The 17,427-nt window shown below is 44.3% G+C and overlaps 1 protein-coding gene across 4 annotated transcripts in view; it reads left to right on the forward strand.

The window, feature by feature from the left end:
• The window catches only part of PRDM16 (PR/SET domain 16), a 342,912-nt gene continuing 325,485 nt past the window's right edge, over positions 1–17,427 (forward strand). For all 4 annotated transcript variants that reach the window (XM_081954899.1, XM_081954903.1, XM_081954902.1 and 1 more), the window contains exon 1: positions 1–715. In XM_081954899.1, coding sequence (XP_081811025.1) covers positions 577–715 — 139 coding nt within the window. In that variant the 5' untranslated portion in view covers positions 1–576. The remainder of the gene's footprint in view (positions 716–17,427) is intronic.

The raw sequence follows: 17,427 nt of genomic DNA on the forward strand, positions 1-17,427 counted from the left end.
GCTTTGGTGGGGAAGGACAGCTCTGGAGCGGAGTCGTGAGGAGAAAAAGGATCTGCTTCCATCCTTGCTGGTTGAAGGGTGTTGAGCTTCGCCGGCCGTTCAGATGAAACCCCAAACCCAGAGTCAAGAAGCTCATGAGAATTGATGAGAGTCAGAGCCTCCAGGAGAGAAAACTCACCTGGTTTTGCCTCCATGATATGCCCAAATAGAGCCATTTTGGCGGCCTGGGAGCCTTTGGGGGGAAACTGAAGGCCTCAAGATGATTTACAGGTCAAAACAATCAACCAGTCACATTTGTGGACCTTGTTTTGTGACTCCAACCACAAATAAACCTGGTTTGTTTCAACTGGACAGGCCAAAAGAGAAAAGGGCTTGGAAGCCCCACAGCTCCATAAAATCCAAGGGGAAGCCTGATTCAGACAGAATTGAGGGTTGCAGAAACTAAACCACGAACTGGAGGCTTTCCAGAATAGACCAGACAACCATTTAACCGGGATGGTATAAGGTCTCTTGCCTTGGAGCAGGGGGTTGGACTAGAAGACCTCCAAGGTCCCTTCCAACCAAGCCTATGATTCTATGTTCTATGAAACTGGGTTTAATGTCATGGACGGTGGCCCAAGGGAGAAGGTCAGGAGAGGGACTAACCAACATCTGCAGAGCGCAAGAGACTCAGCTCCAAGGATCCATTCTGGGAATGAGGAGTCTGAACATAAAGGTATCTATCATCTATCTATCTATCTATCTATCTATCTATCTATCTATCTATCTATCATCTATCTATCTATCTATCATTTGTCTGAAACAAATACCATTTGTCTGAATACCATTTGTCTATATCATTTGTCTGAAACGGTATAGGGTTTCCTGCCTAGGCAGGGGGTTGGACTATAAGACCTCCAAGGTCCCTTCCAACTCTGCTATTGTATTGTATTGTATCTATCTATCTTCTATATATCTATTCATCATCTTCTTCCCATCTCTCCTCCTTTCCATCTCTTCTCCTTTCCTTCCTTCCTTTATTCTATCTTTCCTTCTATCTTTCTATCTTTCTATATCTTTCTATATCTATTTTGTATCTTTCTTTTTCTTCTATCTATTTTTCTATCTTCTATTTTCTATCTATCCTATCTACTATCTATCCTATCTTCTGTCTACCCTTTCCTTTCCACCTCTCCTTCTTTCCTTTCCTTCTTGTTTCCTTCCTTCCATCCATCCATCCTTCCACCTTTCTTCTATTCTTACTTCCTTCCTTCCTTTCCTTCTATCTATCTATCTATCTATCTATCTATCTATCTATCTATCTATCTATCTATCTATCTACTATCTATCTTTCTCTTTTATCTATCTATACTTCCATCATTATCTATCTATCTATCTATCTATCTATCTATCTATCTATCTATCATCTATCTATCTATCTATCTATCTATCTATCTATCTATCTATCTATCAATCATCTATCTATCTATTTATCATCTATCATCTATCATCTATCTTCTATCTATTTTCTATCTTTTTCCTTCTATCTATTTTTCTATCTTTTATCTTCATCTATCTATCTATCTATCTATCTATCTATCTATCTATCTATCTATCTATCTATCTATCTATCTACTATCTATCTTTCTCTTTTATCTATCCTCTATACTTCCATCATTATCTATCTATCTATGTATTTATCTATCTATCTATTATCTATCTTTCTATCTTTTATCTATCCTCTATACTTCCATCATTATCTATCTATCTATCTATCTATCTATCTATCTATCTATCTATCTATCTATCTATCTATCTATCTTCTATCTATTTTCTTTTTCCTTCTATCTATTTTTCTATATTCTATCTTCATCTACCTACCTACCTACCTACCTACCTATCTATCTATCTTCTATCTATCTTTTTCCTTCTATTTTTCTATCATCCATCTATCTATCTATCTATCTATCTATCTATCTATCTATCTATCTATCTATCTATCTATCTATCTATCTATCTTTCTATCCATCTATCATCTTTACCTACTTACCTACCTACCTACCTATTCAATTTATACAGCCACCCGTCTTATGTTCTTGCCTTGGGCGGCTTACAATTAAAACTGATTTTATTCCTGATCTTTATCAACAGCAGCTCACACACCTGGCTACTTGATTGCTCGGCTTGGATACCGGACATGCCTGCAGTCCATCTCATAAATATTTGGCTGCAGGGATGACGGCTCCCAATCAGTCAATTGATCCATTCTTATTACAGTCATAAACCATCATAAGAGGATGGGGTTTTGTGTTTAGGAAGAGGCGTAAAAATATAACGGGCAGGAAATGGGTATGTAATAGCCACATAAACTGCTAAACATATACATAAAATACATATACATTTACAAGGCAGAGGGCATAAAAGGTGCCCACGGGGAGAAGATAAAGTATAAACCACGAAATATATAAGGGAAAGGGTAAAAAAAAAAAAAGGGTGAATCGGAAAGGAATTTGGGATAAAACTGTCGTACATGGTCTCTGTCCTGCAATGTTTCTTCCCCAACAACAACAAAAACCACTCTGCGAGGTAGGGGGAAACGGAGAATGCAGTGGGTTCAAATTCAGCCAGTGAGCTGCCATTTGAAAAAAAACAACAACTCTGAATGCTGTGTGTGTCTAGTGTGGAAATTTCGCCAGTGGGATTGTTCTGTGGCTGGTTTTAAAAGAGCCAATTAAAACTTCAGCCTTGCCCAGGGTAGGTTAATTATTTATTATTTCATTGGGCACGTGGAAAGTTGTCCTTAGTATGTTATGCATGGTTTAAAATTGCTTTTTATCGTGCTGCGTTGTAGGGATGGAATTTTGCTGTCCAGCCCTTTTTATTGTCTGTGTGTGTATGTGTGTTATCACCTGGAGAGAGAATAACAGAAGGGGAAATTGAACACAGAACCTTAGAAGAACCGGGGCGGTGGGAGGGGAGGCAAAATAAAGACAGAATCATAAAGAGAAACCTTTGAGATCATCTAGTCTGGTCTTTATCTCAGCAAGACTTCAATTCCCAGAATTCCCCAGCAAATCCTGCATGTCTGGGGAATTCTGGGAGTTCAAATCCTCACATCTTCAAGTAGTTTAGATGGAGTCTGGGGAAAGGCTCTGATGAGGGCTCTGTGTCGGAGGCAGAGAGGGAGCCAGAGCTGTATGCCAGTTATCAGCTGCCTTCGGAGTCAGACATCAGTGAGGCAGAGGAACAGCTGGAGCCTGTTCCCAGTGTGCGCATGCGCAGAGTTGCCAGACGAAGAGAAGAGCTAAAGAACAGGGGTCGACTTGGGAGGAAGGCCACAGGTGGACGATGAATGTCCCTTCCCAGAGGGAATAAAAGAGGAGCGACAGGGGAGTGGAGTTTGCAGGAGAGACAATTAGTTTGCTTCATTGGTTGGTGACTCTCTGAGACTCCTTGCCAAGTTGTGCAGAGATCGGCCTGGCAGCTCTCCAAGCCAGAGAAGGTCTGTGACTGTAAATCCTCCCTTGAAAGACTTTGCTGGAGGTGAAGGAGCAGAATTCACAATCAATTAATAAAAGGGTTTTTTTAATTTGTGGCAAACCAGTTTGAGGTGGCAGCATCCGCTTACGCTCGGTCGGGTTGGAAAGCCATGCAGGTGGAGTCTTCAGCTGTTCCTGGAAGGAGACAATACATTATTTGGGTCATGGTTAAGAAGCTGCAGAAGCCAGCAAAGATTTTATTTTTTTAAAATCCATTTCTGTTTTTTTAAAAAAGAGCTAACTTTCATTGCTTCGCCTGCTGGATGCTTCAAGAAAGACCAAAAGAGGGTTTAATACCAAGATCCCATGTTTTCCCCAAAATAAGATAGGGGTCTTATTTTCTTTTGACCCCCGAAATAAGTGCTCGGCCTTATTTTCAGGGAGGTCTTATTATTTTTGAGGTGCAGGAGGTGGCGAGCGTGGTCACCTCTTGGCTGCTGCTGTGTTGCAATATTTTTGGGGAGGGGTTATTTTAGCGCATGCGGGGAGGTCTTATTTTCAGAGAAACTGGGTAGTTGTTTGGGGGTTTGTTTGTTTTTGAAGCAACTAATAAGCATGTCATTAAAAAGAAATCTGGGCTCTTACAGGCCATTTCATTCCATTGCTGCAAAATTACTCCACCGTATTGTAGAGATCTGTTTCCAAACTGCAAATAGGAACCTTAAATAAGCTTTAAGGCATTTAAAAGCAGCCCCGAGGGGCAATCTCGCTCCATTACTTTTAAGAAACTTCCCTGTTCACCCGATTTAACTTTACGATTTGGGGAAATTGAGCTCTCTGTCTTCACTTCCTCTGACAAGATGCAAGAATGAACTTGGTCATAAGGCGTTTTTTGAGGCACCTGGGAATCTACAAGCTGATATGGGATGTACAAAGTTAGCTGGTTTCCACCCCTATAAATGAAAAATAAGTGGAAGCAGGAGGGGATAACATGAATAGGAAAGAGCAGAATATAGAATATAGAGTAGAATAGAGAATAGGGCATAGAATAGATTAGAAGAGAAGAGAATAGGAAATAGAGTTGAATAGAAAATATAATTGAATAGGCAATAAAATAAAATAGAATAGAATAGAGAATAGGAAATGGAATAGAGAGTAGGAAATAGAATAGAGAATAGGAAATAAAATAGAATAGGAAATAAAATAGAATAGGAAATAAAATAGAATAGAATAGAGAATAGGAGAATAGAGAATAGGAAATAGAATAGAGAATAGGAAATAGAATAGAATAGAGAATAGGAAATAAAATAAAATAGAATAGAGACTAGGGAATAGAATAGGGAATAGAATAGGGAATAGAATAGAATAGGAAATAAAATAGAATGGTATAGAGAATAGGAAATAAAATAGAAGAGAAGAGAATAGAGAATAGGAAATAGAATAGAGAACAGGAAATAGAATAGAGAACAGGAATGTATATGTATATAAATGGCTCTGTGTGTGTGTGTGTGTGTGTGTGTGTTCCAGCATAACACTGGAACACCTCGAGCAATTTCAACCAAACTCGGTGCACAGATGATCCCTGGAAACAAATACTGTGTGGGGTAAGACACCCTTACACCCCTCGGGCTGTGTGTTCTGTTAAGATACAGCCTGTTGTGCCTTGAAATGGCTTCTACTGTACAGTGCAGCGGAGTTGCCATGGTAACTGCTTCACAGTACTCCACAAGGGGGCTCCCTCCATTAAAGGGGAAAATCCAACATTAGAAATTATGTTTGGTCCAGATATTCCCCCCCCCCCTATAAATAAATACCTGGGCAATGTCAGGTTATCGGCTAGTTCTAGATGAAGTAGGAGGGAGGAGAAAGAGGGGAAGGAGAAGGAGGAGAAAGGGAAGAAAGGAGGAGGAGGAGGAGGAGGAGGAGGAGGAGGAGGAGGAGGAGGAGGAGGAGGAGGAGGAGGAGGAGGAAGAGGCAAAAAAGGGCTGGAAAACAGAAGGGAAAGACAATAAAATGACCCTACAAAGCAAATACGTTTTCAGCGAAGTGCGGTGTCCTTCAGTTGTATCAGGAGCCGATACGGGAGGTGACAATAACTCGCCTTTCAGGTTTCTATTATATTCTCCAATAGAGCCAAATTTAATGCCTGCAAAAACCCTGCATTGTAACTTGTGTGTCCAAATCGGAGTCTGGTAAAAGTAGAGGAGGATGTTTCCTACTGATTTGAGGTTTGGCAAAACGGCCGTCGGCCTTCCGTGTGCCAGGCCGGGCTTAACAAAGAGGACCTGCGATTGAGTTCGTTTGTCAGGATGCAGGTCCCTGCTGGTTGTGCGTTGTGTGACCTGCAGCCGCGCTTATTCCTCGGGCTCTTGCGGATTAGACCAACACGGCAGTTTGTCTTTTGCAAAACCTGGCTGAAGTAAAATGCTTATTATATAAAAATTGAATTTGAGGGTATATGCTACCTATAGAAAACAGAATAACATATAGAAAATGAAATGATAAATTTGGTTTATCTCTGAGGGGGCAAATAATGATATTGTTTATGTGTCAAGAAAAAATTAAGTTTAAGATGGAAAAGATGGGAAGAAATTGTGCACGCACTTCTCTACTTGTTGTGGCCCGCCAGTGGCCAGTGGAGCTGGCAGCAGATTCGGAGAGTGAGGAGGTTGGGGAGGAACATGGGCCAGTCCTGGAGTCTGAGGAAGGCTCGGACGAGAGCTCCGTGTCGGAGGCAGAGAGGAGGTCAGAACCGTATGCCAGTTATCAGCTGCCTTAGGAGTCAGACATCAGTGAGGCAGAAGAACAGCTGGAGCCTGTTCACAGTGTGCGCATGCGCAGAATTGCTAGATGAAGGGAAGAGCTAAAGAACAGGGGTCGACTTGGGAGGAAGGCCACAGGTGGACGGTGAAGGGCCCCTCCCAAGGGAAATAAAAGAGGGGAGGGGAGTTTGCAGGAGACCATTAGTTCGCTTCATTGGTTCCTGACTCTCCGAGACTCCTGGCCAAGTTCTGCAGAGATCGTCCTGGTAGCTTTCCAAGCCAGATAAGGTCTGTGACCGTAAATCCTCCCTTGAAAGACTTTGCTGGATGTGAAGGAGCAGAATTCACAGTCAATTATTAAAAGGGTTTTTTTGTCGGGACAAGAGAGTTTTCTTCATGCTCTTGGGAAGCCTCAGTCAGAACACCACTGACCACTTAAGTATGAAGTTAAGGCCCACAAAAATCTATTTGCGACTGAAACAGTGAAAATGTATAGCTGAGATAACTGGATCAGGCTGGGCATTCCAGACTTTGACACCTCTATAACAGAAATCATATTTTTTAAAGTCAAGTTTAGAATGGTTTACATTGCGTGTAAAGCACATAATCCCAGGTCAATCAGAGTTGTGACAAAACCCAAAGCACTAGAAAATCCGTATGACACAACTTTTTAAAAAACTTTATTTTTGTAAAAGGTTTCCAGTTTGTGTGTGTGTGTGTGCGGGGGGGGGGGAATGTCCATTCTAGAGGTCTCCCACCCACCCATCAAAAAAAGAAAAAACCCAAACAAACCCAATTACACTGCAAAATGTTGTCCACCAATTTACATTAGATTAGGCATCCTCGAACTATGGGCCCGCGGACTGGATCCAGTGGTGGGGATGAAAAGCAGCTGCCAGCTTGTAAAGAAGTGCTTTAAAAGTCTTTAAAAGTCATTAAAAACAGCCTTTCAGATGTTTTTCACAGCCACGAGATCCATTAAATGTCTTTAAAAGTCTTTAAAAGTCATTAAAACTCTTTAAAAGTCTTTAAAAACAGACTTTCAGATGTTTTTCACAGCCATGTGATCTAGGGTCAGTGGGGAAGGGGCTGCTTTTAAAATAGCGCTTTAAAAGTGGGTGGATGGGTGGGGAAAAATGTCTCCACAGCTCCTAGCTTTTTGAAAATCAGCTGAAGTTGGTTAACACTAATTCAAATGGAATTGCAGTATAATGCCTGAAAGAGAATTCACCCACTGCTTTGATTCTTCCCATATATAAAGTACATCCACCATATTGGTGGCTGAACAATTTTGGTAGATATTCGTGGGTGTGTATATATACATATGTACAAGTGTGGCAAAAAACAAATCGAGTTTGTGAATTCTCCTCCAGGCTTAAAAGACCTTTTAGCCCTGTAATCCCAAATAAGCAGGCCCGCACTTCCCATTGAATTAGTAGTATATTTATGTTGGTTACAATTGTTCATTTTAAATATTGTATTATTTCATGTTTTTTTGCACTACAAATGAAGAGATGTGCACTGTTCATAGAAATTTGTTTATGTGTTGTTGTTTTTTCAAACTATAGTCCGGCCCCCAACAGTCTGAGGGATTGTTATCCCTCCTTAATTCACCATTGGAGGCCCTGTGTGTGTGTGTGTGTGTGTGTGTGTGTTGATTCTCGCCTTCTTCCGCCTGCTTCCAATGTCTCTCAATGCCCATCTTGGGGTTTTTAGCTGCAGTCTTAATTGGGGCAGTTCTCAGTCTGGTTTATTGTGTGGGCATCTGAAACCTATGGCCAGGAGTTATTCTGAAGGAAATCCTGTTTGCTTTATCCTTTTTTTTTAATGGCCTATTTTAAGAAGCTGCTGCTGTAACGAAATTAGGCAGGTGGCAAGAAAGTTTGCGCTGTTTTTTTCCCTTGGGAGGGGGAGGGGGTCTTAAGTAAATGGAATCCTTGGCTTGAGCACGCACAGCAAGGACAAAAGCGAAATGGACTGCTAAATTAGCCACGCCCACCCAGTCACATGACCAACTAGCCACACCCACCCAGCCTGTCTCTGCTTCCCCCCCCCCTCCCCAACAGTGTGAGGGACCGTGAATCGGCCCCCCTGTTCAAAAAGTTAGATAGTTCTGGAATGTTGGTTCTTTCTTTTCTCTTTCTGAAAAACGAGTATGGGATAAGGATGGGAGAGATTTCCTGATCTGATTAATGAAATCTGCGAGGGTAAAAAGATAGCAAAATAGAATAGACGCATAACGTATTTTTCAGAGTATAAGACGCACCTTTTCCCCTCAAAAAAAGAGGCTGAAAATCTGGGTGCGTCTTATACACTGAATACAGCATTTTCGCCTCCCGAAGCCCCGCTCCCTTCACCAAAATGGCCGTGCAGAGCCTTTAGGGGGCTTCCAGAGTGCTCCTGGGGGCTAATGAGCAAACAACTGGCCCTTTTTTGCTCAATTCCCCCCCCCCGCCCCCAGGAGCACACTACAAGCCTCCTAAAGGCATTCCATGCCCTTTTTTTGAAGAAAAAAACAAAACAAAACCCGGGCCCGTTTTGACAAAAAAACGTTTTTGAGAGGTTTGCAGAGTGCGAAAACTTTTTTTTTTTAATGTGCCTGTTCAAAACTTTGGTGCGTCTTATACTCCGAAAAATACGGTACACATCGGAGATGGTATTCAGCCGATTCGGACCCCCTTCGGGGCAAACCGGTAGTGGCAACTTGCGGTTGGGCCTGTCCACCTGGCTCTATGCCATCTCTATGCCATCCTGTTTAGTCACATTTTCCAAGCCCTGCGCATGTGTGCAAGCCACACACACACACACACACACAGACGCAGGCAAAGGACGGCGAACCGGTGGTAAACCTGTGAAACCCACCTCTGATACACACACAAACACACACACACACATATCCCCACATACACCCCCCTCTGTCTCTCTCTCATAGTCAGAAAATAGAAGCAAACAAAATGTTTCATTCCATTTATTACAGCTGCCCCATGTCATGCTTATATGACTCTATGGCAGCTACTATTAGGAAACACAAAGCCCAAACCGCCAAGCATAATTAAAACAAAAGCAGCCAAACACACTTAAAGCAGAAGGTTGGCACCCAAAATTTATATCCAGTGAACCATTGAGCAGGTCTCATAAAGGAAATCGCCATTTGCATTTTAAAACCCTTCCTGGGTTTTCTAGTTTATTTGTTTTTATTTTAACAGCAGTTGTCTTCTTTTTCGCGTCTTCCTCCTCCTTTTTGAGTAGGATAGACTCACATGACAAAAAACGTGTTAGTGTAACCAGCAAGAGAAGGAAGTTGGCTTCTCGACGTGTGTGTGTGTGTGTGTGTGTGTGTGTGTGTGTGTGTGTGTCCGTGTCCAGCCCCCCCCTCCCCAAAGGCTAAGATATATTCCTTTCCTTCTTTCTACTTCCTTCCGTTTGTATTTATCTTTCAATTACTGTTCTGCACAGTACACCATAGTATTAACTCACCCTTTTCAGATATATTGGAATAGCAGTATATTTTCCTTTTATCTTAATTGCGACTTGTGTTTTATTTGCTTACCTGTGACCAAGGATTGATGGTGATGTCCTCCTTTCCTCCCTCCCTTCTCTGTTTCTCCTTCCTTCCTTTCTTCCTACCTTCCTTTCTTCCTTAGGTCCCTTCTTTCCTCCCTCCCTCCCTTCTCTGTTTTTCCTTCCTTCCTTCCCTCCTTCCTTCCCTCCTTCCTTCCCTCCCCCTTCTCTCCCTTCTTTCCTCCCTCCCTCCCTTCTCTGTTTCTCCTTCCTTTACCTTCCTTTCTTTCTATTCTTTTCTCCCTTTTCCTTCCCTCTCTCCCTCCCTCAGTCCCTTCTTCTTTCCCCCTTCCCTCCCTTTTCTGTTTCTCCTTCCTCTACCTTCCTTCCTTTCCCTTCTTTGCTTCCTTCCTTCCTTTTCCTTTCTTTTCCTTCCCTCCCTCCCTCCCTCCCTCCCTAAGTCCCTTCTTCTTTCCTCCCTCCCTTCTCTGTTTCTCCTTCCTTCATTTTCCTTCTTTTCTCCCTTTTCCTTCCTACCTTCTCCTTCCTTTTCCTTCCTTCATTCCCTCCCTCAATCCCTTCTTCTTTCCTCACTCCCTTCTCTGTTTCTCCTTCCTTCCTTCCTTCCTTCCTTCCTTCCTTCCTTCCTTCCTTCCTTCCTTCCTTCCTTCCTTCCTTCCTTCCTTCCTTGAAAACAGCTTGGGGTGGGGGGAATCACAACAGAGAGAAGGGGGGAGGGAGGGAGAGATAGGGGGGAGAGGGCGATCTCTCTCTCCCTCCCTCCCTCCCTCCCTCCCTGAAAGTGACTATTCTTTAGCATCCTTGCTTTCCTTTTCTCTCTTCCTTCGGGCCCCCTTAAGCCCCCCCCCCGCCCTGCTCCAGGCTGCTCTTAATCTCTTCCCGGGAGGGGAAATGTTGAACTACCTATTTTTTCTCCCGCATCCCCGGGTGAAAAAGGTCCCGAGCCAATTAATGGCTAATAATTATCCAGGGGTGAAAAGAACGGAAGAGGGCGGGAGAAGGTGGAAATGACGGCAGGGGGGTGGGGGGGGGAGGGAAAGGGGCGGCCTGCGGTTTGGGAGGAAGGGCCGCCCTGAATTGGCCGGACTGCCCCAGAACGGAATCCCTCCCTCGTCCGGCAGGTGTTAATCGGAATTTTTTTTAAAAAAACAGCAGTCTCACCTTGATTTAATAACTTGTCCCTTGAAGGAGAAAGTAGTTGTTTTGGGTGCGGGACTCAGTGATTTTTCATCTGCCCTGCGTTTCTTTTTTTCTTCCTTCTGTTCTTTCTCTATTCTTTCTCTTTTTCTCCTTCCTTCCTTGATTAAACACTTTTTTTTCCGCCGGACTTCACTCTGCCTTTTGGACTCATCGATCGCTTCTTCTATTGTCGAACTTCTCGGGCGGTGGTAACCCCCCCCCCCGAAATCCCCCCTCTCGTGTGTGTGTATCTCTCTTTTTCTGCCTCTCTTTCACTCTCTTTCACTCTCTCTTTTTCTATCTCTTTCACTCTTTCTCTTTTGCTATCTCTCTCTCTCTTTTTTTTCTGTCTCTTTCACTCTCTTTCACTCTCTCTTTTTCTATCTCTTTCACTCTTTCTCTTTTGCTATCTCTCTCTCTTTTTGTCTCTCTCTCTGTCTCTCTCTCTGTCTCTCTTTCCCTTTGTCTTTCTGTCTCTTCACTTTCTCCTCTTTCACTCACTCTCTCTCTTTCGCGCTCTCTTTTTCTCTCTTTTCTCTCTTTCTCTCTCTCATGTGTGCATGTGTCTCTCTTCCTTTTTCTGTCTCTCTCTCTCACTCTTTCTCTTTTGCTATCTCTCTTTTTGTCTCTTTCGCTTTGTCTTTCTGTCTCTTCACTTTCTCCTCTCACACTCTCTCTCTCTCTTTCGCTCTCTCTGTCTCTTTTGCTCTCTGCCTTTCTGTCTCTCTCTCTCTGTACACGCGTTTTCACACACACCCTTGCTTTTCGCGTCTCTCCCCCCCCTTTTAAAAACCCACGTGTTAAAATTCCCATTTCCTTCTCCCCCAGGTTGAATAGCCGCGGGTCACTGCAATATTTATTAGATTTAATTACAAACAAGACAGCTACTCCGGCCCTGTTCGTTTTACAAGGTTACCGAGGCTGGCGCCCAGCCACGTTTACTTCTAAGTAAAGCTCACCCGAACTGCTCCGCTAATGGCGCTTGGATTATTCCCCTCCATATTACTTAAAAATCATCTCACTAACGAACGGAAGGCGGGCGGAGGCGCTTGGCTTTCCTATATATTCGAATTTAAAAAACCCTTTTTCTGGACTCGCGCCTTCCCGTTTCCTCTTCTCCTTCCCAACCTTCACGACGGCCCTGGGGATACGGCGGTCGTTTGCTTCGCCGTCAGAAGAGCGGGAGGAAAATAATAATAATGATGATAATACTACCCAAGGCAAGCGAAAAGAAGCCTAGATTAGTTAGATAGTCGTTTCTCTCCGCCCGGCTGAAAGGCTTGTCATAATATTGCTCGCGGCAGCTTGGGTAAAAAAAGACGGCGGATGAGCCAAAAATAGTAATTAAGGGAAAAGCGCAATTACGCAGCCTAATCTGCGCGCTTGGAAAGAAAGAATAAGGCGAGAAGGGGTGGGTTGGGGGGGGGTGAACTTTCGTAGCTGTGGGAGGGGGGGGGAAGCAGCCGTGTTCCTCACAAGGGGACAGGCGCTTCACAAGATGACCGTCTTTAAGACAGACTTTTCCCGATGCCTTTAAAACGCCGACGGCCGGGTTGAAACGGAGTGTGAGACCCTCTATGTATGTCCCACAACCCCGCAACCCCCTCTTTCGGCCTCTTCGCCTTCCTCCAAGCCGAACCTCTATTCCCCAAACTGGATTGGCGACCGTGCTCCCAATTTCTCTCGCTTTTTTGGCTTTCCCGACCCAAATTTAACATCGCCCCAATTTCTCTCGCTTTTTTGCATTCCCTTCGAAAACGACCGCCCAAGATCAGATTTATACCCAACCCCCAGCCCCCCCCCCAAAAAAAACTCCTCTCGTTTTGTCCCTGCCTACGGGAAAACGCGGAGACTCCAAAGTTGCTATTAATTAATTAATACTTGGCATTATTAAGAATAATTAAAAGTCGCGTTGCGGGCCGACTGGTTTACGGCTCTCAAATTGTCGGTTTTTCGCTTTTAAACGCCGGTTGGCCAATTTGCAGCCCCTTTTTAAAAAGGGTTAAGGGGAAAAAGGTTATTTTTCCCCCCAGCTCCTAAAGGTTTATTCAACTCCAAAGGGGACACCGTGTCTGGGGGGGGGGGGGAGGTCGAGTTTTCCCTCCTTTCTAACACTTTCCCGGGAAGGAAGGGGCCTAGTCCCGCCGCTTAAAAGATGCGCGCCACTTTCTCCTCGTTTTCGTTATAAAGGGACTTCAGAAGAATTCCCAAGCCCAACTTTACTCGCGAATAGTTTGGCGGGATCCCGGGGGATCTTCCACTTTCAGTCTCCCTACCCCATCCCCCTTCCCGGGGGAAATGTTGCGGCCTTCCGTTGGAGGGAGACCGCTTTGCCAAGGCTCGAGGTTGGCATCCTGAAAGGTGCATTAAAAAAAAAAGCAATCAAAAACACGCCGGTTGGGTTATTCCCACGTTCAAGGTGTGTGTTGAAACTAGCACAGGCCGAATCTTCTCAGCCCGTCTGAAATCTATCATCTCTCTGCCCAGGACCTCCTCCTCTCCTCTTCCACCTTCACCCCCTATTATTATTATTATTATTATTATTATTATTATTATTATTATTATTATTATTATTATTATTATTATTATTATTATTATTATTATTATTATTATTATTATTATTATTATTATTATTATTATTATTATTATTATTATTATTATTATTATTATTATTATTATTGTTATTGTTATTGTTGTTAAATTAATTAATTAATTATACTATTATTCTAAAGGCACCAGACTCTTCGCAGAGTCACACGCAAGCAAACGGGATTGGGATACTTGGTTTTTCCCCCCCTCTTTTTCTTTTTAATGTTTCCCCGTGGGAAACTAAGCCAAAACCCCGCGAGAAAAGAAAAGTTCTTTGCTAAAGGTGCTTATATTTTGTCCTTAACCACCTTAGAAAAACATCGAACCCCAGTTTCATTTTTCATCAACCGGTGGCTGGATTATTTTAATATCTATTGATCTACTGTTCCCCCCCCTTCCTTCCCGCCTTCCTTTTCTATTCTCCTTTCTTTTTCTATTGTCTTTCCTTTGATCTTCCTTCCTTCCAATTCTTTTTTATGTTCTTCTTTGCTCTGATCTTCCTTCCTTCCTTCCCTTCCTTTTCTATTCTCCTTCTTTCCTTCTTTCTTTTTCTATTCTGCCTTTCCTTTGAACTTCATTCCATTTTTTTTCTATTATACTTTTTCTCTCTGATCTCCCTCCCTCCCTCCCTTCCTTCTCCTACAACATTCTTCTAATTCAACCATTCCCACCATCCATCCGTCCATCATTTTTCGTCTCTCTGCCCTTCACTAACCCCCCCCCCTCCCGAGTCCAGCGTCCCCTCTCAGGTTTACAAAATTGAAACTTCCCATGAGAGAGAATTTCAGAGGTTGGGGGGGGGCACCCCCGTTCGTTTTTCCCGTTTATCAGACGGGGCACACTAACCAATCCTTAATCCATAATCCTAAAAGAGGTAGCAGTAATCCAGGGAGCTTTTAAATTACAAGTGATGGAAGGCAGGGAATCTGGCTGGTTTTCAATCCCACCCACCTCTCAGCCTACCCCCCACCCACCCCGCCTGAGCTCCTCCAAGAAAACCAGCAAAGAAAACGAGCTTCTGTGTGTGTGGGGGGGGGGGAGCTTGGCAGGAAGCCTCCCAATCGAGTCGTACCTCCCCCCCCCTGAAAAAAAACCGTTTAAAACGGTTTGAAGAGGGAGAAGTTGGAATCCGGGGTCCTAGACGCCCCCCTCGCCTCCCCCTCCCCTAAAAGAAACTTTAATACACACCCACGGCGGAAAAAGGGGGCGCACGCGCCTTCCCGGCCCAAGCCTTCCAACCCCATCCTCGCGACGCCAAGGAAACGCAACGACCCCCCTTCTTTATCGGGGGTGGGGGCTTCGCCTCGCCTAAGGCTGAGGGGCGCAACTTTTACCCCCCCTTAAACCCGGTCGCCTTGCACCTTGGAGGGGGGGCGCTGAACTACTTTTTTTTAAACAGCTGCAACTGATTTGTTTCTTTAAAATAAAAGGGTGTGTGTGTGGGGGGGTGAGATTCGAACTAACCCGCAGTGCGGGAGGAAGACCTCCCTCTCTAATCAAAGTGCCTGGGATTCTCAGGGCAACACCTGGCAGGAGGACCTGCGCCCTCTATTAACAGAGAGCGCCCCAAAACTGGCAGATTTACTTATTTACCCCTCCCTTCCAAGATCCACTCCTCCCCCCCTTAAAATTACTTAAGAGTTTCGCTGTTGGCATTACCCAGCCGCTTAAATCCGGGGCGGGTTTTGTTTGGGTGGGGACCCCCCTCCCCAGAGAGAGAACGAGAGCGAGAGAGAACGAAAGAGACAGACAGAGAAAGTGAGACACACAGAGAGAGAGAGAGAGAGAGAGACAGACAGACAGACAGACAGACAGACAGACAGAGTGAAAGAGAGAACGAGAGAGAGAGAGAGAGAGAGAGAGAGACAGAGACAGAGAGAGAACGAAAGAGACAGACAGCGAAAGAGAAAGAGGGAGAGACAGACAGTCAGACAGACAGACAGAAAGAGACGGAGTGAAAGAGAGAACGAAAGAGACAGACCGAAAGAGACAGAAAGAAAGAGACAGACAGCGAGAGACACACGGAGAAAGAGACAGACAGAGACAGAGAGAGAGAGAGAGAGAGAGAGAGAGAGAGAGAGAGAGAGAGAGAGAATCGGGGGCTTGAAAAGTCCAGCGTCCGCTTAAACGCCTCTCAACCCGCGGGGCAAATTGGTATTAATTATTTTTTTTTGTCCTTAACACAAAGGAATATCGATCAGAAAAAGCAGATCAAACGCCCGTAGCTTTGAGGTTTCCATCCCTGCAAGAGATCAGTTATGATTTCCCCAGGTTTTTTTTCAATCCGGAGTCACCCTGTACATTTTTTTGCGAAGTATTTACATTAAACACACACACACACACACATAGAGCGCTAATTCCCTCCCCCTTCTCCATTTCCTGAGATTCTGTAAATAAAAAAAGAGCCGTGCTTCTAGTCCTCAGCAGCCGACCTAAAAACACGCCAGGTGGAAAGTAACAGCAAAGAAGGGAGGGACAAGGGAGGGTTGGACATTTTTTTAAAAAAAATCGTGATACATTTTCCCTAGGGGGGAAAAGTCGCTTTTTGAGGGGCGGGGGGGCTCAAGCTGGAGGAGATTTGTTTCCCACCAGCCTCCCCCCCCCGGAAAACCAGAACTCCACCCCCCCCCCCCATTAATCGATTCCTCTTCAAGCGTTCAGACCCGTCCCAACGTCCTGCTCACACACAGGCAATAATCAACTTTTTTGCGCCACGGTAGGCTCAGGTGCAAATCCAGTAGTGGCAAAATGTGTGTGTGTGTGTCGCGGCTTTGTGAATGAGATCAACTCCCTCAACCCAACTTCATCAAGCCCCAAGAAAAGGATAAAAGAATCCGTAACGAAGCTAGAGATATTGGGGTGAACTGCAGAAACAACTTGCCCTGGTTGAGCACGGGCGACTCAACTCGGTTTAATCGTTGCTCCGTGGAATGTTTCCTATCCGTTCAGGAAAAAAAACAACCTGGCTAAATTCCACAAGCCACGGTTAATTTAACACATCTTAGCCGCCGTGTCCCTGCGCCCCGCTTTTGTTTTAAACTTGGCTCCTCCTCGGATTTGAACCTGAGTTTAATTTTATTTTATTTTTGACGCTTAACGGTTTCGCCTAATCGAATCCAACCAGAGTTAAGCCTGCTTAAACTTGGCCCCTGTTCAACTCAGCCACTGCGGTTGGCAAACCAGGATCGATGGCGTGGCTTTTTGCAAGGCGAGTGGGACCCTCTTGGTGGCGTCTCCAACGAAACCATGGTTTAAAGAAACTAAAACTTTTAAGGCTTGTTTCGTCTGGGCCAAATAAAAAAAAATGGCTTGATTTCATTGAATGATACAAGCAAGGCAAACACCATGGATATTAATCGGGCTATTTTTGGGACGCAGTTGCTATCACCCTGTCGACCGGGGCTTATGGGAGCTGTAGTCTGGGTCTATTTTTTTCACCCCCCCCTTTTTTGTTATCCTTCATTCAATTGGCCAGTCTTAACTGCATTGCTCCTGTGCCTAAATCTAAAACAGACTCGCGTATTTGCTGCGCAGTGTCTTTATTTAATGTTCCCCCCCTTCCTTTCTAAAAAGCCAACAAGAGTTTAAACAGCAAGACCAGCTTCCAATAAATCTTAACAACCTCACAAAGCTGCTCTTTGTGTGTGTGTGTGTGTGTGTGTGTGTGTGTGTGAGGGGGGAAATGTGTTAGACGTATTATACTGAAGTGCGCCACTAAGACACAGTGTTAAAGTGTGGCCAAACTAAAGGCAACCTCCACCTCCCAGCAGAAGCTGCGATCCACAACGCCCACCCCCAGCGTAGGATAGGAGAAGCAACTCTTGAGAATCATAGGCTACAATACCCACCCCAAACGATATTATGGTTTGGAGGTTATGCCAGAAAGTTCTGGGCAATCCAGAGTGGGATGGAGCCCA

This window comes from Natrix helvetica (assembly GCF_964273705.1).
Source record: "Natrix helvetica genome assembly, chromosome: 5".
NCBI lineage: Eukaryota > Metazoa > Chordata > Lepidosauria > Squamata > Natricidae > Natrix > Natrix helvetica.